At 33.1% G+C, this 24055-nt stretch overlaps 4 protein-coding genes and 1 pseudogene across 5 annotated transcripts; 4 read left to right on the forward strand and 1 right to left on the reverse strand.

Annotated features, from left to right (window-relative positions):
* The first annotated feature begins 720 nt into the window (after positions 1-720).
* On the forward strand, positions 721-5152 carry LOC123883872 (2-alkenal reductase (NADP(+)-dependent)-like). Its single transcript, XM_045932817.1, has 5 exons — positions 721-1242; positions 2888-3065; positions 3300-3466; positions 4388-4470; positions 4577-5152. The coding sequence occupies exons 1-5, from the start codon at positions 1015-1017 to the stop codon at positions 4953-4955; spliced, it is 1035 nt and encodes a 344-aa protein (XP_045788773.1). The 5' UTR covers positions 721-1014; the 3' UTR covers positions 4956-5152.
* Positions 5153-5913: 761 nt separating this feature from the next.
* LOC123886945 lies at positions 5914-9038 on the forward strand (annotated as a pseudogene).
* Positions 9039-9114: 76 nt separating this feature from the next.
* On the forward strand, positions 9115-12109 carry LOC123883871 (NADP-dependent alkenal double bond reductase P2-like). Its single transcript, XM_045932816.1, has 5 exons — positions 9115-9569; positions 10112-10289; positions 10812-10978; positions 11322-11404; positions 11538-12109. Exons 1-5 carry the CDS (start codon positions 9342-9344, stop codon positions 11914-11916), a joined length of 1035 nt encoding a protein of 344 aa, XP_045788772.1. The 5' UTR covers positions 9115-9341; the 3' UTR covers positions 11917-12109.
* Positions 12110-12820: 711 nt separating this feature from the next.
* On the forward strand, positions 12821-15128 carry LOC123885649 (2-alkenal reductase (NADP(+)-dependent)-like). Of its 2 annotated transcripts, none has more exons than XM_045934949.1 (5): positions 12821-13238; positions 13740-13917; positions 14021-14187; positions 14311-14393; positions 14536-15128. In XM_045934949.1, exons 1-5 carry the CDS (start codon positions 13011-13013, stop codon positions 14912-14914), a joined length of 1035 nt encoding a protein of 344 aa, XP_045790905.1. In that variant the 5' UTR covers positions 12821-13010; the 3' UTR covers positions 14915-15128. The 2 variants fall into 2 exon arrangements, with proteins under 2 accessions (XP_045790905.1, XP_045790906.1); XM_045934950.1 differs by having other exon boundaries at positions 12909-13238; positions 14311-14404; positions 14505-15128.
* Positions 15129-18878: 3750 nt separating this feature from the next.
* LOC123886989 (splicing factor 3A subunit 2-like) lies at positions 18879-22782 on the reverse strand. Its single transcript, XM_045936252.1, has 6 exons — positions 22414-22782; positions 22237-22313; positions 20324-20389; positions 20108-20182; positions 19928-20002; positions 18879-19548 (listed from the first exon to the last, which is right to left on the reverse strand). Exons 1-6 carry the CDS (start codon positions 22733-22735, stop codon positions 19174-19176), a joined length of 990 nt encoding a protein of 329 aa, XP_045792208.1. The 5' UTR covers positions 22736-22782; the 3' UTR covers positions 18879-19173.
* Positions 22783-24055: the final 1273 nt, after the last annotated feature.

Genomic DNA, 24055 nt, shown 5'->3' on the forward strand with positions numbered 1-24055 from the left:
TCAATTAACTTATGTTACTTTGTTGTATCTTTGTTGTTAACGTTTCCACCATGGTAGATATTTTAATGAAAAATACACATATGTTGAAAGAGATTGACTAGAATGATAAGGATGAAACAAGTTTTTGTATCGGGAGATAACTAGAAGGATAACAATGCAAAAAATTAGAAATTTGAATGACTTCTTACCTAAAAACTGAAATGAGTTATACGTTACGAACGTGAAACTTAAAGACCCTTGATGCATTCGACCCAAGTTCTAATGTGAACAATGTTTCATCATGAACTAGTACTTAAAAGTTCAAAACTCTAATGAAGATAGACATTTGTCTTATGAACTTAACAATGTTTCTAAATTTTTTCACAATTGAAGTAATAACTTAATTGATACCAATTTGATTAAAAAAAAAAAAACTAACTCGCATTAAACCTTAATCAAGTTACCATCTTAGACATTAAGATAAAGAGAATAATGGGGGATCTAGATTACACACATTAGTTGTGTGGCACAATTACTATTTCTAGCCGTCCAATCTAAAAACAACGTCTGAGATTATTTTTAGTTGATTTTATTAGTTTGTAATATGAACTGTTCGATCCTAAATCAATGATCCAGATCTGGTGGCTAAAAATTTCATCCATAAAATAGATAAGTGGAATGACCGGAGTTCGAACTCAATCGCTACATATATAATCAATATCCTGCCAACTGAACTAGTCTAACCGATAGATGATTACTTCTTCTAAAGAGCATCATTGACTGTGCTTAGAATTATTATTATTATTTTTTTAAATAATTCGATTTAAATATATGCATCTCTCTCACCACAAAGAAAATGTGGGAAACCAACCAAAAAGATACAGATTTCCTCTTTAACATCGTCATCAATGACTCTTTCTTGGTACAATCGTCATTGATGACTCTAATCTCATACCTATATATATTTACTTATCCTCTTTCAATTTTTGTGTGTGTATTGTTTGTAAACTAAACAATCAGATTCAACCATCAAACATGGCACAAGTTAACAACAAGCAAGTGATTTTTAAGGACTATGTTTCTGGTTTTCCTAAAGAATCCGACATGATCATAGTTGACAGTACTATAACTCTTAAGCTTCCAGAAGGTTCCAATGATGTTGTTCTTGTCAAAAATCTTTACTTGTCTTGTGATCCTTATATGAGGACTCTTATGAGCAACCCAAAATACTCTTTCAATCCTCGTGCCTACACTCCTCAATCTGTAAGTCAATTTACTTTTTTGGGTTAAACCCTTTTCATTATATACCAAATTGAGCCTTAAAGTAGACTTTTTTGGTGACCAATTTGTGTCAATGGGCTGAAGAAGTAATTTATTTTTAAATTAAATTGTATGTTTATTTGTATTAGTGTATCTTTATATTTAGTGTGTGTGAGAAAAATGGCATGTAAAATTCTGTTTGTTTGGTGAGATTTTATTTTTGTTGATAATTTGAACGACGTGCTTTGATATCATGTGTTTGTTTGGTTCCACTTTTTGAGGTTTCAAAATTGATTCTTGGGCAATGAAACACAGATATTGGACACAATTTAGACACTGACACCTCGACACCGATAATAATTTGAGAAAATGACATAATTCAGTGTATTCATAAGTGTCGGTGTTGTGTCGGTGTCCGACACTGGGACACGCCTAATCTGAGGAGTGTTTGGATTTTTTTTCGGTAGAATTTATTCTAAATTGAAGCTAGAATTTGTAGCTTTTCAGGCTAAACTTGATTTGTACACTCAATTTACAAAATCAATTCACTCAGAATCAATTTTTGTCACCGCAAAACCAAACACAGACTATGTAATTGTTTATCAAAGAATAATTGCAATAACTAGTAATAGACCCGTGCTATCGCACGGGTCGTAACGTTACGCCGTATTTTTTTTTCAGTTCGACTTTTCATAAGTCGACATATGTAAATTAACATTAATATAACTGAATTAGAAATAAAACATGTCAAATCAAACATCAAAGTAACTGAATTACAATTTCTTGTCAATGTCTATTACAATTTAAAGGAAAACTTGAAACAAAAAATTAAACATTTAGGTAGGTTACATATGGATCTCACATATAGGTATCCAATTAAGTTGTAACCTTAAAAACTTTACCAACATTGGGATAAACATGTTTGAATTCAATTTGAAGCCTATCACCGAATTGTATTCCATTGTCAAAGCAAAAGTTTTTCCATCCTCCAACAATCTGGACATTTTCAGAAGGATTGGTTGGATACCTTAAATGTACCTTTGAACTGTTTGTTCCTGGTACTTCAAGAATGAGGCTTTGCAAATTGAAATCACGAACATATGTTGAGAATTCATTAGGCAAAGTCTATAAAACAAAATTTGAAGAATTAAACCAATATAAATAAGAGATAATAAATATCATAGACATTTAAAAAAACTAACTTCAGATGTGAAAAATGAAATGAAAAGAGAAAAACTTACAATTTGTGTTTTGCTGAAATGGTTGAAATGGTTAAGACTGAATTCAAAGGTATGTATATCGGGAATTTGATGATCTGCAAATCCCAATGGAATAAAACTTACTGCATAAGTGTTAGGTGCATTTTGAACTCCAGCATTTGTGTTGTTACCTCTGGAATTTTCCAATCTATCATAATAATCTTCACCATATTTGTCAAGGAATTCAGCGTAATCCGGATCAATTTCTCCATAATTTGTAGCTTTTCAGGCTAAACTTGATTTGTACACTCAATTTACAAAATCAATTCACTCAGAATCAATTTTTGTCACCGCAGAACCAAACACAGACTATGTAATTGTTTATCAAAGAATAATTGCAATAATGAAGTTGTATTGTGCAGCTACTGATAATTTTTGAGTAATTGCAGCCATTAGCTGGTTATGGTGTGTCTAAAGTTCTGGAATCGGGACACAAAGATTATAAGGAAGGTGATTTAGTGTGGGGATTTACTAATTGGGAAGAGTATAGCATTCTCCCTGCAGCTCAAATACTTTTCAAAATCGAGCACACTGATGTTCCTCTTTCCTACTATACAGGAATTCTCGGTATGTATTCAACAATTTCAACTTTTTATGTTGGTTTGTAGCGAAGAATGTACTTGATGTCAATATTATATGCAGACCTCAAATTATGATGTTCCATTTTCTGAGTATAATTGTGGACTTTCAGAATGAATTTTAGTATCTAAACATGGAAGCAAGCTTATTAGTGCTAGTTGTGTAGTTTTCTGCCATTCCTTTGTGTCTTTTGACATATTTTGTGTTTTTCTTTGAGCGCAGGTATGCCAGGAATGACTGCTTATGCTGGTTTCTTTGAAGTAGGCACTCCCAAAAAAGGAGAGAATGTTTTTGTTTCAGCTGCCTCTGGTGCAGTTGGTCAACTTGTTGGCCAATTCGCTAAATTGCATGGTTGCTATGTCGTTGGAAGTGCTGGAAGTAAAGAGAAGGTATTTATCTGATTATTGTTGTTATATGTTCCCGCATAAATGATGAATGGCTGTTTAAAGTTCTAATTTTTTGAATTATGTAGCACCTACACTTCTGATTGAAGGACAGAAGGAGTGTTCGGTGTCCAACACTGACAAGACACTGATAGGACTCGATCTCGATTACGATTGAACATTTGATCAAATAGGACAAATATAGAGCAGAAAAGCAACTGTTATATTGATAACCCAATAGAATCAAGTGATTCAATGGCTGAATTACAGTATAAGATTGAATGATAAAATGCAGAAAATGTAAATATAACCTAGGTAGTTCGAGACACCAAGAATCTCCCAAGTAGAGTGAGTGACTACTAAAATCAATGCCTAACCATACTGAACCTTCATTCCTCCTTATAACCATCAGATCCTATTTCTCTCTCTTCCATGCCACCTGTCACTATTCATGCTTTTCCCACTAGTGGCAATGCTTCTCTGTTGCACCTACATGTCCCTCCTTACATACACCTTACCAATTCTATCAGACACGTGTGATAACTTTCAGTTAATTCATTTTCTCAAATTATTACTTGTGTCAGTATTGTGTCCATGTCTTTTTCATTGCTTCATAGGTTTTGAATTTCCCGAATTACAATGATAACAATCAAGGTTTTTGCTCACTAATTATATACTGATATAACAAAACTGCTAGAATTACTCTAATTATATTACATAGTTAGCCTAATTGAAGAGGATCAACAATGGTACATTGGTACTTGACTAATTGCACAGTTGCACTACTCTTTTTTGGAATACGAATGCTTTGTTGTAACTTGAAAAGGAATATGATTAATGAGCCCCAAGAAATCCATTTTTGTCTCTTTTTATTGACCTGCAACAATACTGTCTTCGTCTACTTAAACGTATGTCTTTTGCAACCAGGTAGATCTGTTGAAGAATAAATTTGGATATGATGAAGCCATTAACTACAAAGAAGAGCAAGACCTTAATGCAGCATTGAAAAGGTCAGTTTCTAACATTCTTTCAGTGGAAAAAATTTATTTCAATATGTTTGTTGACATAAAAACTATAGTTAATAGTAACCGGTGGATATCAATTTATGTAAATCAGGCATTTTCCAGAAGGCATTGACATTTACTTTGAGAATGTTGGAGGAAAGACGCTTGATGCTGTACTCCTGAATATGAAACTCAATGGCCGCATACCTTTGTGTGGAATGATCTCACAGTATAATCTTACGCAACATGAAGGTGTCACAAATTTGGCGCATCTCATATATAAGCGGATCCGTATGCAAGGTTTTGTTGTAATTGATTACTATCATCTATACGCCAAATTCTTGGAGTTTTTACTGCCTCATATCAGAGAAGGGAAGGTTGTGTATGTGGAAGACATAGCTGAGGGACTTGAGAAAGGTCCTGCAGCCTTGCTTGGCATCTTTAACGGTCACAATGTTGGTAAACAAGTTGTTGTTGTTGCTCGTGATTAAGGGTGTCAATTGAGTGCATTTATCTGTCATCCACTGCAGAATAAAATTGTTAATGGATTGATACGCCGCTGGGGTTTGCAATACATATAGGGTGCATTGGTAGGGGAGGTCCTGTGTTTGTTGTTGTGTCAACCTGTTCAATATATATGTAGTTTTTTTTAAAAAAAGAAATTAATGAAATTTTTGTAATTTTGTAAGTTGAGGATTATAATTTAAGCCCTTATGTCATAAAATAGCTTTGCATTCTTGGGGAAACAATTTGTTGTGTCCTCTAACATTTAAAATAGACAACATATTGCACAATGTTAGTGTTTTATGAAATCCTTTTACTATTGCTGGCTACCCATCAATAAAACCATTGATCATAAATTTTGTCACCTTACCTACCCATCAATAATGTTTGGAGGTTGAGGACTGAGGAGGATAAGTTGTGTTATAGAGTTCTAGCGCATAAGTATGGGAGGAGGATAAGTTGTCCCTAAATGTGCTCATAAATGTCTTGGATCGAGTGATCGGTCGCTGAATTGAACCCAGTTCAAGCTGAAATCACTCGTGAAAATTGAGTTTGATTCAGGTTGAGGGGCTTCAACCAAGCCAACATGTAATCAAAGGACCTGTTCTCTTGAACCGAAACGACCACTGTTTTGATGGGGTAGTTATGACAAGTGCTGGAATATGAAATCATCTTCCTCTGGTTTGTGATAAGCATAGTCGGTTTCTTGGTGCCTTAGAAGTTCTGGAAAATATTGTTGTTTGGGTTGAGAGAGTGACTGCAAAGATTGAAAATGGTAGTGTTGGCAATTTGAACGAGTTTATCATTTTCCTTACTTTCCTCGCCAAGGTCTTATATTCAGGTATTTAAAGGTATTCACTTTTCTTAAGAAGTGATGACCAGCTATGCTATTGCATAACAAAGCTAGGTGAGAGATTAACTGAGCCACTTATTAATAAAGCCAACATGAGTACGTCAAAATACAAGGGATCATTATGGCGTTTGATTGCATCAAATGTGCTTGCTGCAATTTTGAATGCCAACTGGTCCTTACACTTCAAACAATGGGACCTGGGCATACATTTGGAATGGAAAATCATTTCTTGGAGCAATATTCACAACCTTGAGGACAAGGTCGATCTTGAAGGGGTAGGTAATGATAGGATCTTGAGGATAAGAAAATAATGAATCTTCTAGTTCATTCTAGAAGGGGTCTTTTAGACATATTCTATTAGTTAGTTTTTGAGTAATGCTATTGTGTAGTTTCTATTGCTATCTTACTATGGATATGCCCTAGTTTATATAAGCATTGTATTGTCTCATGGTTTGAATCAATGAAAAATATAACCAATTTCTCTCTTTTAGTTCTAGTTTCTCTCTCTAAATTCTGGAGTGTGATCCCTACTCGAATTGGGTCGTATCATACACTTGCATCCATCAAATTGCCTGGATCACAGGCCTGAATGGGTTATCTATAATGTATATGTTCTGGAAGTTATGGTGTGTCTAAAGTTCTGGAATCTGGACACAAAGATTATAAGGAAGGTGATTTAGTGTGGGGGTTTACTAATTGGGAAGAGTATAGCATTGTCCCTGCAGCTCAAATAATTTTCAAAATTGAGCACACTGATGTTCCTCTTTCCTACTATACAGGAATTCTTGGTATGTACTCAACAATTTCAACTTTTTATGTTAATTCGTAGCGAAGAATGTACTTGATGTCAATATGATATGCAGGCCTCAAATTATGATGTTTCGTGTCATAATTGATCCTTACTTTGTTTAGTATCATTACAGACCAGTTAGCTGTTAGGGAGAAAACTATTGTATGAGAGAGTTGGATTCAATGAATGTTATATGGCTGAAATTTCTGAGTATGCATTGTGCACTTTCAGAATGAATTTTGGTATCTAACTTATTGGCCAATTTGCTAAATTACACGGTTGCTATGTTGTTGGAAGTGCTGGAAGTAAAGAGAAGGTATTTATCTGATTATTGTTGTTATATGTGCCTCCGTAAGTGATTAATAGTTGTTTAAAGTTCTAGTTTTTTGAATTATGTAGCACCTCTTCCACATGTGATTACTTTCAATTAGTGATTCATTTTCTTAAATTATTATCTGTGTCAGTGTTGTGTCTATGTCTGGTTTCGTCATTGGTTTAACTTGAAAAGTAATATGATTAATAGGCTCCCAGAAATCCATTTTTGTCTCTTTTTATTGACCTGCAAAATTACTGTCTTCGTCTACTTAAACGTACGTCTTTGGCAACCAGGTAGATCTGTTGAAGAATAAATTTGGATATGATGAAGCCATTAACTACAAAGAAGAGCAAGACCTTGATGCAGCATTGAAAAGGTCAGTTTATAACATTTTTTCAGTGGAAAAAATTTAGTTCAGTATATTTGTTGACATAAAAAGTATAGTTGCCGCATTTATAGTAACACGAGACACACTAGTAACCGGTGGATATCAATTTAATGTAAATCAGGCACTTTCCTGAAGGCATTGACATTTACTTTGAGAATGTTGGAGGAAAGACGCTTGATACTGTACTCCTGAATATGAAACTCAATGGTTGCATATCTGTGTGTGAAATGATCTCACAGTATAATCTTACGCAACATGAAGGTGTCACAAATTTGGCACATCTCATATATAAGCTATCCATATGCAAGGTTTTGGCGTAGCTGATTACTATCATCTATACGCGAAATTCTTGGAGTTTTTACTGCCTCATATAAGAGAAGGGAAGGTTGTGTATGTGGAAGACATAGCTGAGGGACTTGAGAAAGGTCCTGCAGTGTTGGTCGGCCTCTTTAAGGGTCAGAATGTTGGTAAACAAGTTGTTGTTATTGCTCGTGAATAGGGGTTACAGTTGAGCTCATTTATCCGTCATCCATCAAATCAATCCGCTACACAATAAAATAGTTAATGGATTGATATGTTTGCAATACATATATAGGGGGCATTGGTAGGTAGCGGAGGTACCCGTGATAGTTGAGTAACCTTTATTCAAAGTGTGGAATGAAATTCAATACATATATAGTTGTTTGTTCTTATTGCTAATGCTAACTTTGAGCAGCATCCTCTATATCCAACATGGACAATTTTATGATGAAATTGCTCACTCCAATAGTCATATTCATCATGAAGGAGATAAAATTTCTACAAAGTGATTGATGAATGTTCGAATCATGAAGGAAAGAACTATCATTATCTTACCGTGATATTCCGGCACTAGGAGTAACTTTGGTGCTAAAAGCCTCATTCTAGCATAGATGTCAGGTCTCCTGCCATGCTCACAAGGCTCATTCTCTATGTATCTCTGCAACAAAACCTGAAACTGCTGGAATAGTTGTGCAATGGTGGCAGGACAACCAATATCAAGATCGTAGCACGATTGTGATGCATGTTTGGAACAAAAATTCAAGTAGTTCCAACTAAGTGCTTCCGATGTTAAGCAAATTTGTGCAACATATGCAGCCTCAAGTTCACTATATGGATGGTGACCTACATCAGTTAAGCAAATTTCCTCTGATTTTGATCTTGGAGACATTTGGATCGATCTTAATGACTCTGAAAAAGGGGAGTTCAGATATACTTCATTAGCTTATCCTCCATTAGCTTCCATTACCTTGTTCAGATCGTGACACGTGAATAAAAATTTATCAATGGTTCAGATTTAAAATGTAAGGAAAAGCAATAAAAGAAAAAAAAGAAAAAAATACATAAATTGCGTAAATTTCCCTCTTGCTTGCAATACATTGCTCTTCATCTTCCTTGTTGCTGCAACACCATCATCTCCTCACACAAATCTCTCTCCGTTGAGATGATGACTTCATTTTCACCGTACTAAACGTAAATATAAATAGAATCATGAATTTACTTTTTTGTTTTTTTTGTCTTAGATAGGGTGGTAATTCACTGAAATTAAACTCACATATAATTTTTAAGCCCAGGTAATGACATCCGGCCTGAAAATTTTGACATTTTTGTCGGTTGAGCTAGTACTTTAAGACATCGTGAATTTACTTGTAAAGAGTATCTTAGAATTTCTATCAATTTTGAAGTATTGATAATTTGATATCCACTTATAAATATGCCGTCGGTCCATTGCTTACCTGTACTTATATGTGGTGTTCGATGCACTGCAAGGAAAATGTGGGAAACCATACAAAAAGAAATTCACAATTTCCTCAATGTGAAAAACTGAAAAAAATGTATTAAATGGACATTATTGGACATAAAGACCAAAAAAAGAATATAAAGATTCATATTTCATCTTTAACATCGCCATCAATGACTCTAATCTCACACCTATATATCTGCTTATCCTCTTTCAATTTTTTGTAAGAACAAAATTCAACAATCAAAACCTACCCAGTAACAAAAAATGGCACAAGTTAGTAACAAAAAAGTGATTCTTAACGACTATGTTTCTGGTTTTCCTAAAGAATCAGACATGAACATTGTTGACAGTACTATAACTCTTAAGATTCCAGAAGGTTCCAAGGATGTTGTTCTTGTCAAAAATCTTTACTTGTCTTGTGATCCTTATATGAGGACTCTTATGAGTAACCCAGAAGGTTCTATCAATCCTCGTGCTTACACTCCTCAATCTGTAAGTTAATATACTTTTTTCTGTGTAAAATTGAAACCCTTTTTGTTATATGTTAAATTGAACATTAAAGTTGGTTTTTTTATGTGTTAATTAGTCTATGCATTACATGGGTCAAATTGTTTGTAGGTTTACAATTTTGATATGATCCATTTCATTGCAAATGGAGTAAAAAAATTAGAGTAAACCACTAAATTAGTAATCGACACCAAGGATTGTTTCAAAGAGGATTCGAACTCTGATTCTCCAGAACGATTTTAGTGACTAATTTGTGTCAATGGGCTAAAGAAATATTTTTGGGATTAATTGTATGTTTGTTTTGATTATTATACTTTGTTGTATGCTTTATTTGGAAAATAATTTACATATAAAATTCTGTTTGTTTGGTGAGATTTTATTTTGTTAAGAGTTTGAAGGTAGTGTTGGATATTGAGAAATAGTTATGTGATTTGTGCTTAAAATTCCTTGATGTGTTGTTTGTGTGATGAATTTCAATTTTGTCTTTAAATCGACATTGCAATTGATCGATTTTTGAGAAATTGCAGCCGATAGCTGGTTACGGTGTGTCTAAAGTTCTGGAATCCACTCACAAAGATTATAAGGAAGGTGATTTAGTTTGGGGGATAACTAATTGGGAAGAGTACAGCTTGATCCCTGCAGCTCAAATACATTTCAAAATTGAGCATAATGATGTCCCTCTTTCTTACTATACTGGAATTCTTGGTACGTATTAATTTCAAATTTGTATGTTGATTTCAATTCTTAATATGCATCTATAATGAAGAATGCACTTGATATCAGTATGATATGCGACAAATGATTCTTTACTTATTTTAATACCCTTAGAGACCTATTGTGCAACAAAATTGATTGTATTGCAGTTTGGTCCTATGTTAGTCTTTTTTCCATTTTATTCTTCTCTTGTTCAATGAAGTTTATGTGGCCGAAATTGATCCATTATTCATTGATATTTGGTTGAAGTTTAGTGGAAGCGGAAACTCGTTAATCTTATGATAGCTCAATGCATTTGTATATGTTACAGCCACTTACTTCTCTGTATAATCTTCTCCCCGGCTATGGTTTTCTCATATGCATGATTTTATGTTTTATTATGAATGCACATTATGCATTTTCAGAATGGATCTTAGCATCTATCTTGCAAGCAAGCTTATATGTTAGTTTCGTAGTTTTCTGACATTCTGCTGGTGCCTTTTTGACATATATTTTGTTTTTGTTTGAGTACAGGTATGCCAGGAATGACTGCTTATTCTGGTTTCTTCGAAGTAGGCTCTCCTAAGAAAGGAGAGAATGTCTTTGTTTCGGCAGCCTCTGGTGCAGTCGGCCAACTTGTTGGGCAATTCGCCAAATTGCATGGTTGCTATGTTGTTGGAAGTGCTGGAAGTAAAGAGAAGGTATTTTATTGTTGTTATATGTGCCTGCATAATTGATAAATATTCTGCTGCTTTGAACTTTGTAGCAACCACACTTGTAATCAAAGGTGTGTACAGTGTCCAACATGACACGTGTGATTACACTTAATTCATTTTCTCAAATTATTACCGTTGTCGACGCATTAGTGTTGTGTCCTATGTTCGTGTATGTGTCATGCTTCATAGATTTTGAATTGCCCTGATTACAATAACAACAATCATGGTCTTTGCTCACTATTATATTACGAAAATATTGGAGTTAGCTTAATTATTGACCAGCAGAAATACTGACTTCTTTTACTTAAATGTGTCTTTATGCAACCAGGTGGACCTATTGAAGAATAAATTTGGATACGATGAAGCTATTAACTACAAAGAAGAGCAAGACCTTGATGCAGCATTGAAAAGGTTAGTTTATAACAGTTTTGCAGTGGACAAGTTTTAGTCCAATATGTTTGTTGACGTAAAAAGTATAGTTACTGTGTTTGTAGTAACACGAAATCCACTAGTAACCTGGGGTATATCTATTTATGTAAATCAGGCACTTTCCAGAAGGCATTGACATTTACTTTGAGAATGTTGGAGGCAAGACACTTGATGCTGTACTACTGAATATGAAAATCCACGGTCGCATACCTGTGTGTGGAATGATTTCACAGTATAATCTTACGCAACATGAAGGTGTCACAAATTTGGCGCATCTCATATATAAACGGATCCGTATGCAAGGTTTTGTAGTAGTTGATTACTATCACCTATATGCGAAATTCTTGGAGTTTGTCTTGCCTCATATCAGAGAAGGGAAGGTTGTGTATGTGGAAGACATAGCTGAGGGACTTGAGAAAGGCCCTGCAGCATTGGTCGGCATCTTTAAGGGTCAGAATGTTGGCAAACAAGTGCTTGTTATTGCTCGTGAATGAATGGCTGATGCTTTCATTTGATTTATTTTTTGTGTTGAATAACAAGCCCTCTTTGTATGGCCTTCTTCATAATCTTTCTCTACTGTAGTGTTGTTTTCAATTGTCTGTTTCAGTGACATCTTATGATAATTAAAGCTATTATATGCTTCTTTGTTACTTCTAGTAGTATAATTTAAGCCAGTTTTCTTCGTTACTTCATATAGTCTCACTGTTAATAATAATAACTTCCATCAAGTTTCTGTTAAAATTTATGTAGCGCTGACACTTCAGATTGAAGATATGTATGTTGTCTAATATGTCTGACACTAACACCACATCAATACATGTAACTAAAATAACTAAGATAATGTAATGAGTTTTATAACTGTGACGGTTTGTCTAGTAGCATCATCATTCTAGTGACTAGCCCTTGTTTGTTCAGTGTTGTGTGGAAAGGGAAACACAAATGTGTACCCCTACTGTATAATGGTGTCCAAATGAAAGAAGAATGATACTATGTTTGGAACTGCGGTCAGAGGCCTTTTAGACATGCATCTTTTCGAAGCAACAAATGCTAGCTTCTCGTTTTCACGTCAAAAGACCTTGTAGACGTGTGGCTGCGGTCAAAAGAAGTTGTACCAAACACGCTATAAGGATAGCACCATAGTGTTTCTATCAATTGAACTAATGTTGGGTTTAATGTAAGGTTAGACCTATTATGGATCTATTGTAGGTAATCTTACGGGATGTTCTAGATTCGAATCTAGTCTTGAAAATGCAGCAATGTTAAATCTCTTGAGGGAAAATTTTACCAGCAGTTGCGTGTAGAAAATGTCCGATTGACGAAAAGAAAAAAAATAGTGCTACTTTTCCGTCAAAAAAAGACACCCCTTAAGACTGCATCTAAATTCAAAACTATTAATTAAATGAGACTCTAATTTAAACTAATCAAATAGTATAAGTGAATAAAGTGCTTTGATATATTAGCGTGTTGCTACTTGCTACCATTCATTCATTCCACTTTATATCCCACGTTTATAATTTAACTTAACTTATCCTTCATTTTCATCACTATTTCTGTTGTAAACTGAATGAACTAAAAAACAATTCCAAACATGGCACAACATGTGAGGAACAAGCAAGTGATTCTAAGGGACTATGTGTCTGGTTTTCCAAAAGAATCAGACATGATCATTGTTGACAATACCATAACTCTCAAGCTTCCAGAAGGTTCCAATGATGTTCTGCTAAAAAATCTCTACTTGTCTTGTGATCCATACATGAGAAATCTCATGAACAAACCACAAGGGATTCCTAATCCTCTTTCATATAGCCCTCAATCTGTAAGTTAATGATTTTGTGAATAACCCTTTTGAGTATATGTCAAATTTGATCCTTAAAGTGCTTTTTTTATATGTAAGTTTAGTCTCTGAATGGATCAAATCAACTTGTTAGTTAAGTTTACAACTTTGATATGATAAATTTCTTAGCAAATTAAAAAAATTGGATTTTTGTTTTGTTTTAACCCTCTCGTTGGTCTAACGAAGGGTCACGATAATTCAGAGTTCGGCCCGAGTAAGTAAAGTCTGGTTAATTATTTCAGCTAGAATTTGAACTCGGTTTTCTCGGACGGTTCTTCTTTAATTGGAATAGTGGAGTTCAATTGCTTGATATTAGAATGTGGTTATGTGATTTGTGCTTAAAATCCTTTGAACTATGTAATTTATAAGATTAGAATTAAAGTTTTATTCTTAAATCAAGATTGAAACTAATCAAAGAATAATCTACAACATTGAAACAAGCTTTTGTATATGTAGCTTCTGATAATTTTTTAGTAAGTGCAGGTAATAGCAGGTTTTGGGGTGTCTAAAGTCCTTCAATCAGGACACCCTGATTATAAGGAAGGTGATTTAGTTTGGGGATTCTGTAAATGGGAGGAGTACAGCTTGGTCCCTTCATCTCAAATACTTTTCAAAGTTGAGCACACTGATGTCCCGCTTTCCTACTATACCGGAATTCTCGGTATGTATTCAATAATTTCAACTTATATTGTTGATTATCGCGTAGTTTTCTTGTATTCTGTTGTGCATTTTTTACATATGTTGTGTTTTTCTCTGAGAAACAGGTATGCCAGGAATTACTGCTTATGGTGGTTTCTTTGAATTAGGCAGTCCTAAGAAAGGAGAGAATGTTTTTGTTTCAGCTGCATCTGGTGCAGTTGGTCAACTTGTCGGACAATTCGCTAAACTGACAGGATGCTATGTTGTTGGAAGTGCTGGAAGCAAAGATAAGGTATTGTTCTAATTGTTAGTTTTATGTTCCTTCATAAATCATCATCGCCTAGGGGGTTGAACAACTTAACTTATTTGAGCTAAAATCTAGTTATTTTGTTTGAATGCATTTTTTTACAATCAGGTAGATCTATTGAAGAATAAATTTGGATTTGATGAAGGTTTCAACTACAAGGAAGAGCCTGACCTCAATGCAGCTTTGAAAAGGTTTATATTATGTACTTAACAGTTTGGTAATAGAACGATTTAGATGTTGCATTTTTGTGTCTCTGTCGCGGTTATAAACTTATATTAATGTGACTAAGTAATAAAATACAGTAGAGACTAATGTATGGCAATTACAAATCAGGTACTTTCCTGAAGGAATTGATATTTACTTTGAGAATGTTGGAGGCAAGACACTTGACGCTGTACTATTGAATATGCGAGTCCATGGCCGCATACCTGCATGTGGAATGATCTCACAGTACAATCTTACGCAACCTGAAGGTGTAACGAATTTGGCACATCTTGTATATAAGCGGATTCGAATGGAAGGTTTTAACAGTGCTGATTTCTTTCCTATATATCCCAAATTCTTAGAGTTTGTCCTTCCTCATATCAGAGAGGGGAAGATTGTGTATGTGGAAGACATAGCTGAGGGTCTTGAGAATGGTCCTGCGGCTTTAGTTGGCCTTTTTAGCGGTCGCAATGTTGGTAAACAAGTGCTTGTTGTTGCTCGTGAATAGAAAGCATCAGTTGTTTTTCCTATGTATTGTTATCAGTTCTAATTCTGAATTTTCATTAAAAAAATTAGTTGTCTTTGTACCACCTTTGCAGTCTTAATCTCATGTATTAATGAGGGTGCAGTGAGCTGTTTAACAATATATTATAGAGTTATTGCTTGAGAGTAAAAGCATTTGCTTGCTTGAGAATAAAAGTGCACTTGTGTTTTTTTTGGTTTTTTTGTTTTTTTTTTTTTTTTTGTATCTGGGTCAAAACTCATGGTATGGATGAAAACAGTTTTTTTTTTTTTCACTTTAAAGAAGAAGACAAGAATGGATCATATAAATGTATACCAAGGATTTGGAGATACACATTTTATTTTATGTAACATAGTCTCTAAAAGTATGATAAAACAATTTCAGGATTTCTTTTGCGCAATACCATTAGACTCCTCTCGAAAAGAGTCGAATTTAGGATGTATCTCAATATATGCTGGAGGAATCTTAAAATCAATCAAAGTTGCAAACCAATTTTCATTCAGAAGATCGACGCTTGGTGGAAACATCAGTGTTGGAGTTGCTATCACATCAGTTTATACGTACCGTTATGTGTCTGAATTTATATTTACGTATTATGTGAATTTGTATTTGCGTATGTGTTGTTTTTGTTCACATAATAAAATTCATTTCTTATTCAGTTTTTTATTTTTTTTTTTATCATTTATGGACAGCATCAATATTTTGCTCCATATATCAATTAAAAAGACCTCCTTATTACTCCACTTCATATCTCATTTACCTTAGACAGCAAACCATATGATAACTCCCACAAAATTTATTCATACAACTTTGTTACTTCTAAATTTGAAATTATAAATATAAGAGAGAATTCATCTTATAGATGTTTGATTCCTCGATCTGCCTTTACCTTCAAATCAAAGCTCAAATGATCTGTTGATAAAGATGATATGCACAATACATTTAACTAACAACAAGAAAGATAAAAAAAAAAAAAAAAAAGAGAGAAGATAAAAACAAAAAGGAAAAAAATGAAAGAAAAAAAAGTATGAAACAATATAATATCATATGTCTTAAATATAACTTTCAATCAAACCATGTTTCAATCTCATCATGTGACAGCAGATCAAGAAAATCCAAATGTTAGTGATAGAGAGAATAAAAAAACATTCTTTTTCTATCTTACCGTGTTATTTGATACTTACAATTTTGGTATTTCTAAATTTAAAATCTACTGACTATATAAAAGGCGGCCTAAGTCCAAAGCAAATTAAGCGATGAGTAGTCCGGCGGTCATAGGCCCCTTAATTTGTATTTGTCATCTTGGGAGGTTTTACATTTTCATTTTTTTTTTGACATTAATTTGTATTCTTATATTTCAAATTACATACCAAAATACCAAATGTTAGTTGGTTCGATGGTGATTGGCGCTGAACTTGGTAGGGAGGACCATGGTTTGATCCCTGCAACTGCATTTGGGAGGAGACTAGAATCACTTGGTGCCAGAACTCTCCCCGAACTCTGGACTAGGGCCCCTTTCCTCAAGAAATCAGAGGGTGAAAACTAAAAAAAAAAATTACGTACCAAAATAATAATAACAACCATATAACTTTCAATGATACCGACTAGATATCAATAATAAAGTTTGCTTTTTCACATGCATGATTCATATTTGCATTATAATTTATCGAAAATGGTTAAATTATTTCTAACTAGTTTTTTTGTAAAATTATGCACATCACTTTATTTTAATTATTTTATCCCTTAAAGAAATTGCTCAAACTCCATTATGGTTTAAGACTTATGATAATTATATTTTTAAAAATATAAAAAAAAGTGCCACTTTTTTTTACAAATCTGACATTTATCATGAAATAAAAGAACTAATATTTTTTTTATTTTTAAAATATTATTATCTTTAAAGGCCTCGATTAAATTTCCACTATAGGCTTCAATCCAGCCATATATATATATATATATATATATATATATATATATATATATATATATGGGGAGGGATCAAATTACACCGGTGTAACATTTGAGCAATGTTACACCGCTCAATAACGCTTCAACGAATACAAATTTTACAAAATCCACCGTTGGATTGAAAGTTTATATCATTTAGATCATCCATGTTCAATTTTACAAAAATCTAAAATCGTTTGATATGTTATTGAGACCGATCAAGATTAACGCTTTATGTGTTTTTATTGAATACCGTTAAGCTTGATCAATATCAATAACATATCAAATGATTTTAGATTTTTATAGAATTGAACATGAATGATCTATATGATATAAACTTTCAATCCAACGGTGGATTTTGTAAAATTTGTATTCATTGAAGCGTTATTGAGCGGTGTAACATTACTCAAATGTTACACCGGTGTAATTTGATCCCTCCCCTATATATATATATATATGATCAATTATTCAATAATTATAGTGGTTTTTTTGGTTCATTATAAGTAACGGAAGGAGTACATTAATAGAGAGATAACAATTTTTTGTAGTGTCTTTTATTTTTATGCACGTGTGTAAAAAATTAAAAAATAAATGATTAATTATATTTTGATAAAATAATATTAGAAAATTTATGTGATTATTTAAATATAATAAATGATTTGATAAATAATATATACATAAATGTAATCGAAATTTTGTAAAAATAAAATAATAAGGGTTAAGATTTACATTCATATTGTAATATATATATATATTGTGTGTGTGTGTGAGATATGTATGACTCAAATAGTCATATTTATAATAAACGAAGAAATGAAAGATATATTATTTTTTTACTAGATATATTTGGTATATAGTTGTTGGTGTTATTTTTTATTGAAATGAACGACTATAGTCATATTTTGTTCATGAGAAAAAATCAATTTGGTGTGAGTTACCTAATATTTAAAAATTTTTAATTTAAATTAATTATATATTAATTAATAATTATTTTTTTTTTATAAATTAAGAGCATCTAAATGTCAAGTTAGAGACGGACGTCCAACTATATAGTGGCACCCCTATCCCTCCCTGTCTTGCATCTATAGTTTATATTATTATTATTAAAAAAAAAAGAAAAAGATAATTACAAGGGGGGACTAGGCCTTACCCCAAAGGATTGAATGTAGTACAATGCACACCAACTTTTATTTAATCCTAAAAGACAAAATAGAAGTCTCTATTAACTTAAGGCGAATGACACGGAACGATCCACGTACCCACTACTCCTTGCATCCTGCATCAAGCAGCAAGCTATGATGGCTTTTTCAAGCTAAACAGTCCGAACTAATGGAATGATTCAAATATTGTGATAACCCCAACACTAAATTGTTAGAAATCAAAGCAACCCAGAATCAATTGATAGCCAGATCGAGGGAATTATATTTTCTTCAATGAATGTCCATAACAATTAAATTTCTAAATTAAAAATAAATTTTAAATTCAGATTAAATTTAAAATTAAATTATCAATACAAATATATAACTTTGATCTCTAATTTGAACAAACTTTTATGCATTTTTCTTATCTCCTAACTAAATTTGACGTTTTTCCTTAAAATTTGGAGGGATTAGTTTTTTGTTCCAAATAATTAACAAGTCATAAACTACATAGCAGAGTTTGTTATTAATTTTACGGTCAAAATGATTTGCATTTCATGTTCAATTTTTGTAAATGTACAACTTATATTTCTCATATCCACTTTGACAGCTGCAAATTGTTCGTTCAAGTTCTGATTAGATGCACCATTACTTTGACATAAAAACTCAATTCTAATTATCTTGATTCAACTCACTTTTAACTAAAATCAAGTTTACATAATGTATTCATTCAAAACCAATTTTTTTCCATCATGGAACCAAACATTTACTAAATATGTATTTATGTTAACACAGTTGTCTAGAAAAATTCTAGTTTGAGTAAATTGGTCTCATGATTTGGTATGATCAAAACAGCTTACTGGTCAAACCAAAAATTTCCTATCTATACCACGGGTTTAGAGAACCACAATGTATGGAACATTGTCAGCATTAATAAATATCAGACAACATGATACAGCAATGTATAAATTTGTAAATTAGAAAAATGAGATGCAATGAACAATGTATTTTGGCAATTTCGGATATAGTTTGTGAAAAGTAGCATCTGACATAACAAATATACTGAGCCTTAAAGGATAAGATGCATCCAACCACAACTTTCAAACACATAATACTCATCAGCATATTTCCGTAAAGCCAGAGTAGGTTATGCGCAACCTAGCTCTGCATTTGTTGGCCTGGAAAACCTTGTGGAGGAGGTGGCATTGATGGAGGTCTAGCACCAAGGGGTGCTGGGGGTGGGAGAGGTGGCATTGAACCAGAAGGTATAGGTCTAGGACCATTTGCAGCCATAGGAGGTGGTGGTGGCATTGATCCTGACATTGGAGGTGGAGGTGCTCGAGGAGGATTTCCCATCGGTGCGCCGGGAGGTAGCCCTTGTGGAGGAGGAGGTGGTGGTGGTAATGGAGCTTGTGGTGGTGGGGGCATAGGTCTTGGTGGAACACCAGGAGCTGTGGTGGTGCCATTGGGTGCAGAGGTAGGCGGCTGCGGTTTGGTTGCCTCTGGTGGTTTGGTTTTAAAATACAACTGCAGCTGCAAACATAACATCAGTTCTGTCATCAGTAGCTGTTATGGGAAATTAAATATCAACAATGCATACCACATAACCAAAAAGAACAAAGCAGAGAAAACTTAAAATAATGGAAATTCTCATCTTAGTTCTTCGACTATTAAGCTTGAATCATTGGTTAGCATTAGGGTAAGCAATAAAAATGCAAGGATTTGGATACAACCAGGCGAGGTTTTTAAAGATAAGTTTTTATATCAAGAGAAGTTTACACTTTGTCAGTATTTATTTCTTTTGAAAGAAAGTTTTTGCTTGGATAATGCATATATCATTAACTTATTGACAATTTACACTTGTATGGACGCTTTTCCATCACAGAAAATAAAGAGGAGTAAATGTACTAACTGTGAACATCTTTGAATCTGGGTCCCAATGTGAGAAAAACTTTGGAGTAGACTTATCAATCTCAGTGCTTGGTACCTGAAATGTGGATTAACAAGTACAAAAAAAGTAAATTTCCACAACTCAAAACATATGTACTCTAGGCCCAAAACATGATAAATAATAAACTGAGTAATTATTTACCTTGAAAGAAATTGTTTCATAAGGTTCAGCTGCAAACAAGAGATACTGGTATCTTTTATCAAATGGCTGCACCCTCTGTATACATAAAAATGTGACCAAGGGAAAAACAGAAATGTTAAAACATGGCCATGTGTACAACAAATAATTCTACAACTTTGAATTTATAACACAGAGAGAGAAAAATAAGAGTTGTAAATCAGTAAATTAAAACTCCACCTGCTCATAGGAGGACATAAATCGATGTCTGGGCTTTGCGAGGTCTTCAATCTCAGGATATTCGATCTGTATCAATAGAAGTTTTAAAAGAAATTATATTATCATTTAATGATAGAAGAATAAAAAGTTGAGAAATGTAATTGACAACAACAACCGCCACCACTGCAGTCATTTCTCACAGTCACAGAGACTAATACATTGGCTAATTAGAATCATCATAATGTCCTATGAAATGGTTGCACCCTCTGTATACATAAAAATGTGACCAAGGGAAAAACAGAAATGTTAAAACATGGCCATGTTGGTTTGTAATTGACCAACAACAAACCATTTAAAATCAAACCCCTATTAATGGTTTACCTTGCAGTTTTCCTTGGTGTCCTTCAAGTAAAAATCCCTGATATATGTACTAGCTTTCATCTAACCGACTGTTCTCACTAGTGTGATTCTCCTCCACACATACCCTAATTTTCTCTCTAATGCCTTCATTCCTATCATAATATTCTCTCTACACACTAATACCCACAAGGAGAAGTGTAATCAACAACAACCACTAGCACCACCACCAGAATCTTCTAGGTCAAATACATGGATTAACCAACATTGTCATAATATCCTATCCTATCCTTAACGGTGTGACTTATAGTATTCCCTGGTGTCCCTCTACCCCTAAAATCTATAGTACATTATCCTTCATCTAATCTACTCTCTAGTCTCTTCACTGTTATTTGTATGAGTCTTCTCCATACACATCCCAAACAAACCAACTATCGTGAGACTCAACCCCATCATCTTTTCCACTAATAGGTGCTACCTTAATTTTCTCCTAAACACTCTCATTCATGATCCTCCTATATCCTCTTGCATACAAACGTTATTCTTAATCCTCCATATTTTCTCTAAATCAACTTGAAATTTGTAACCACTAAAATCTAAGAACTAAAAGATTTGTACTTATACAATTTAAGCAAATTTGCTCCTACAGTCCTTTAATTTCATTATTCATACCGGAATAATCTTTAAGCTATTCAATTATACCAGAACAGTCCTTTAATTGTTACAAGACTTAAATACTGATCCTTTAAAACTAAATAACTTAAAGAACCACAAAAGCAATTTTACCTAGAATTTAGCATATATTTCAACACCCTTAAAATTTGTATTTACATATATCTAGGACCTGTTTGTTTGGATTGACTTATTTGAGTTTATCTACTCGCATAAGTTCTGGGAGACTATTTTAAAGAATTTATGAAAACAGCTTATTAAAATTTTCATAAGCTCTCCAATATAGCTTATAGCATATACAAACACATTTTAAATTTACTTCACCTATTGTTATAGAAATATGGCATGTTTGGAATGACAGTTATTTGAGCTTATCTATTTACATAAGTTTTGTAAGACTATTTGGGGGAACTTCAATTTCTCCAATACAACCTATGAAAACATTCCAAAGTATACATAAAAACAATTTATCTTTATTTCATCTTTTGCCATAAAAGTAGCTTATGTAAGCTTATACATAAGTGCTTATCATGATAAGGGTTTGTGCTATGAACTACAAATGATAAGCACTTATGTATAAACAACTTAAGGCCCATTTGGATTGGCTTATTTTTTAGCTTATGAAAAATAGCTTATGCAAATAAGTTTTTATGTTAATTCACAAGTTCTCACTAACTAAAATTGTATCTTCATAAATTGTATTTTCATAAACTACCTTGACAAAACTTATGAATAATACATAAAAGCTTACTTATTTGCCTAACTTGTTTATACATAAGTGCTTATCATGATAAGCATGATAAGCACTCCTGCTATAGCCTTCAAATAAGTCATTTATCCAAACACTGCCTTATTCTAACAAACAAGCTCTCACTTCAAAATTCAAATAAAGAAAGAAAAAAAACCTGAAAAAGAAGAGATCTTTGTTTAGTATCAGGATCAAATTGCTTAGTCACACGATACCCAGGTCTCCCAATCTTAACTGCAAATAAACAAATAAACCATCAAATTAATTAATTAATTATCCCAATTAACAATTAAACAATAATTAAGGGTTTCATCAAAATTTGAATCTTTCATACCAGTTTTCTTTAGATTAAGTTTCCGCTTATGAGGTTGAGGTTGAGCAGGAGCATCTTTAGCTTCACGAGCAGCACGTTTAGCGAGATTGGTTTGATGACGTTTACCTTGTGTATGAGCAAGGTAATTACCTTCGTTGTTATGAAGAGTTAAACAGAGTTTGCATTCATAACTACCGAGATGATTTCGCATGAAATATGGATCTTTTGCTAGATCTATTGTTTCTAATGCTAATCGTCGGAGTCTTTCACGGCGGTCTATTGCTTCGTTTTGCGCCGTCGCTGCTCCGCCGCTTCCTGGTTTTGAACCCCATTCTCTGTCCATTGTTTCGACTCAGTGAGTGTTTTGGTTTCGTTGGTTCTCTTTGTAGAAGAAATCACTATCTCTGTTGTTAAATTCTACTGGTTTTTTTTTCTTGCATCTTTTTTGGATGGGCTTGGGCCTTTTCTCCTCGGTTCACAAGGCCCATTATGAAATTATTTATTTTTTAATTTTTAATATTCACTTTTATTTTGGTAAAAGTAATTTGAATTATAAATAGTGCCTATAGTTGGTTGTGACTTTATAGTTTCTCATATTTTTGTGACATTATCACTAATCTTAAAGTTAAACTATTAATAATCGTTCATGGACTTAGTTCGACTTAGTCAAAAGAATACATTGAAATTATTTGTGAGTCTGAGTCAAAAAAATCATTGTTATCGATCGCATCAATGTTATTTGTGAATCTGAGTCAAAAATCATTGCTATCGATCTCACCGATCAAGGGTTCTAAATATTGACCCTTTTGCTCATGTGAATGATCATATTCGAAATTACAAGATTCATGTTTAGACTCTTAATTTCATCATACTTTGAGATAAGATAATTTTTAGGCATGTTAGATTTGCCAGAGTTGGCTCTGCATGAATAAAGATTTATTGGTTTGAGATTCTTCCTCTCCCGCTTTATCAACTACTATCTTGTTAGCCGATATTATTTATCACTTGAGATATATGTTGTAGTTTTTGTTTCTTTCCATTATTTATTTTCTTAGTGATAAAAACAATCAACATTGTTGAGAGTTTTTTTTTTTAATTTACCCCTTGATAATTTGGGGTATTTTATTCATCAACTAACAAAAATAAATTATATGCATGTGGAATAAAAATTGGTTAATTTTTTTTTTTGGTAATCAAAATTAGTTATTAGTACCACATGCAAATCTACTTATGTGTCTTGTTCTCATTGATTGTTGAACAAATATCCTCAAATAATCAAGGGATAGAGTAGGTGTCACAAAAAAATATATTATTTTTACTTAATTACAATTTTAATCCCTTAATTTTATTTTATGATTCTATAACATTGGTCCTCCTATATAAAAATTTGACAATTTTAGTGTCTCAATCAAGCATTTGGTTTAAAATATGTTAATATGACATCATGAAGTTTTTAATAAATTTTCTTACAAATTCTTGAACACGTCATTTAAATATATCATATTCCAATTTTCGTATTTAAAAAATACGATAGAAAAATTAAAATACTCCCTCCATCCTTAATTATAATAATCGATGAATTTGAACTAATTTTTGCTTATAATTAAAGATGAAGCTAGTACGGTAATTGTTAAGTTTTAAAATAGGGACCAAATCCACAAAA

Source organism: Trifolium pratense, linkage group LG5, assembly GCF_020283565.1.
Source record: "Trifolium pratense cultivar HEN17-A07 linkage group LG5, ARS_RC_1.1, whole genome shotgun sequence".
Classification (NCBI taxonomy): Eukaryota; Viridiplantae; Streptophyta; class Magnoliopsida; order Fabales; family Fabaceae; genus Trifolium; species Trifolium pratense.

Excerpts from the sequence above, each read along its gene's own strand:
- LOC123883872 (XM_045932817.1), top strand. The coding sequence starts at position 1,015 with ATGGCACAAGTTAACAACAAGCAAGTGATTTTTAAGGACTATGTTTCT. Across the intron at positions 3,066-3,299 it reads CTACTATACAGGAATTCTCG|GTATGCCAGGAATGACTGCT; the intron begins GTATGTATTCAA and ends CTTTGAGCGCAG. Across the intron at positions 4,471-4,576 it reads CTTAATGCAGCATTGAAAAG|GCATTTTCCAGAAGGCATTG; the intron begins GTCAGTTTCTAA and ends TATGTAAATCAG.
- LOC123883871 (XM_045932816.1), top strand. The coding sequence starts at position 9,342 with ATGGCACAAGTTAGTAACAAAAAAGTGATTCTTAACGACTATGTTTCT. Across the intron at positions 10,290-10,811 it reads TTACTATACTGGAATTCTTG|GTATGCCAGGAATGACTGCT; the intron begins GTACGTATTAAT and ends GTTTGAGTACAG. Across the intron at positions 11,405-11,537 it reads CTTGATGCAGCATTGAAAAG|GCACTTTCCAGAAGGCATTG; the intron begins GTTAGTTTATAA and ends TATGTAAATCAG.
- LOC123885649 (XM_045934950.1), top strand. The coding sequence starts at position 13,011 with ATGGCACAACATGTGAGGAACAAGCAAGTGATTCTAAGGGACTATGTG. Across the intron at positions 13,918-14,020 it reads CTACTATACCGGAATTCTCG|GTATGCCAGGAATTACTGCT; the intron begins GTATGTATTCAA and ends TCTGAGAAACAG. Across the intron at positions 14,188-14,310 it reads GTGCTGGAAGCAAAGATAAG|GTAGATCTATTGAAGAATAA; the intron begins GTATTGTTCTAA and ends TTTTACAATCAG.
- LOC123886989 (XM_045936252.1), bottom strand. The coding sequence starts at position 22,735 with ATGGACAGAGAATGGGGTTCAAAACCAGGAAGCGGCGGAGCAGCGACG. Across the intron at positions 20,003-20,107 it reads ATGAAACAATTTCTTTCAAG|GTACCAAGCACTGAGATTGA; the intron begins GTAAATAATTAC and ends TCCACATTTCAG. Across the intron at positions 19,549-19,927 it reads CAGATTCAAAGATGTTCACA|CTGCAGTTGTATTTTAAAAC; the intron begins GTTAGTACATTT and ends TTATGTTTGCAG.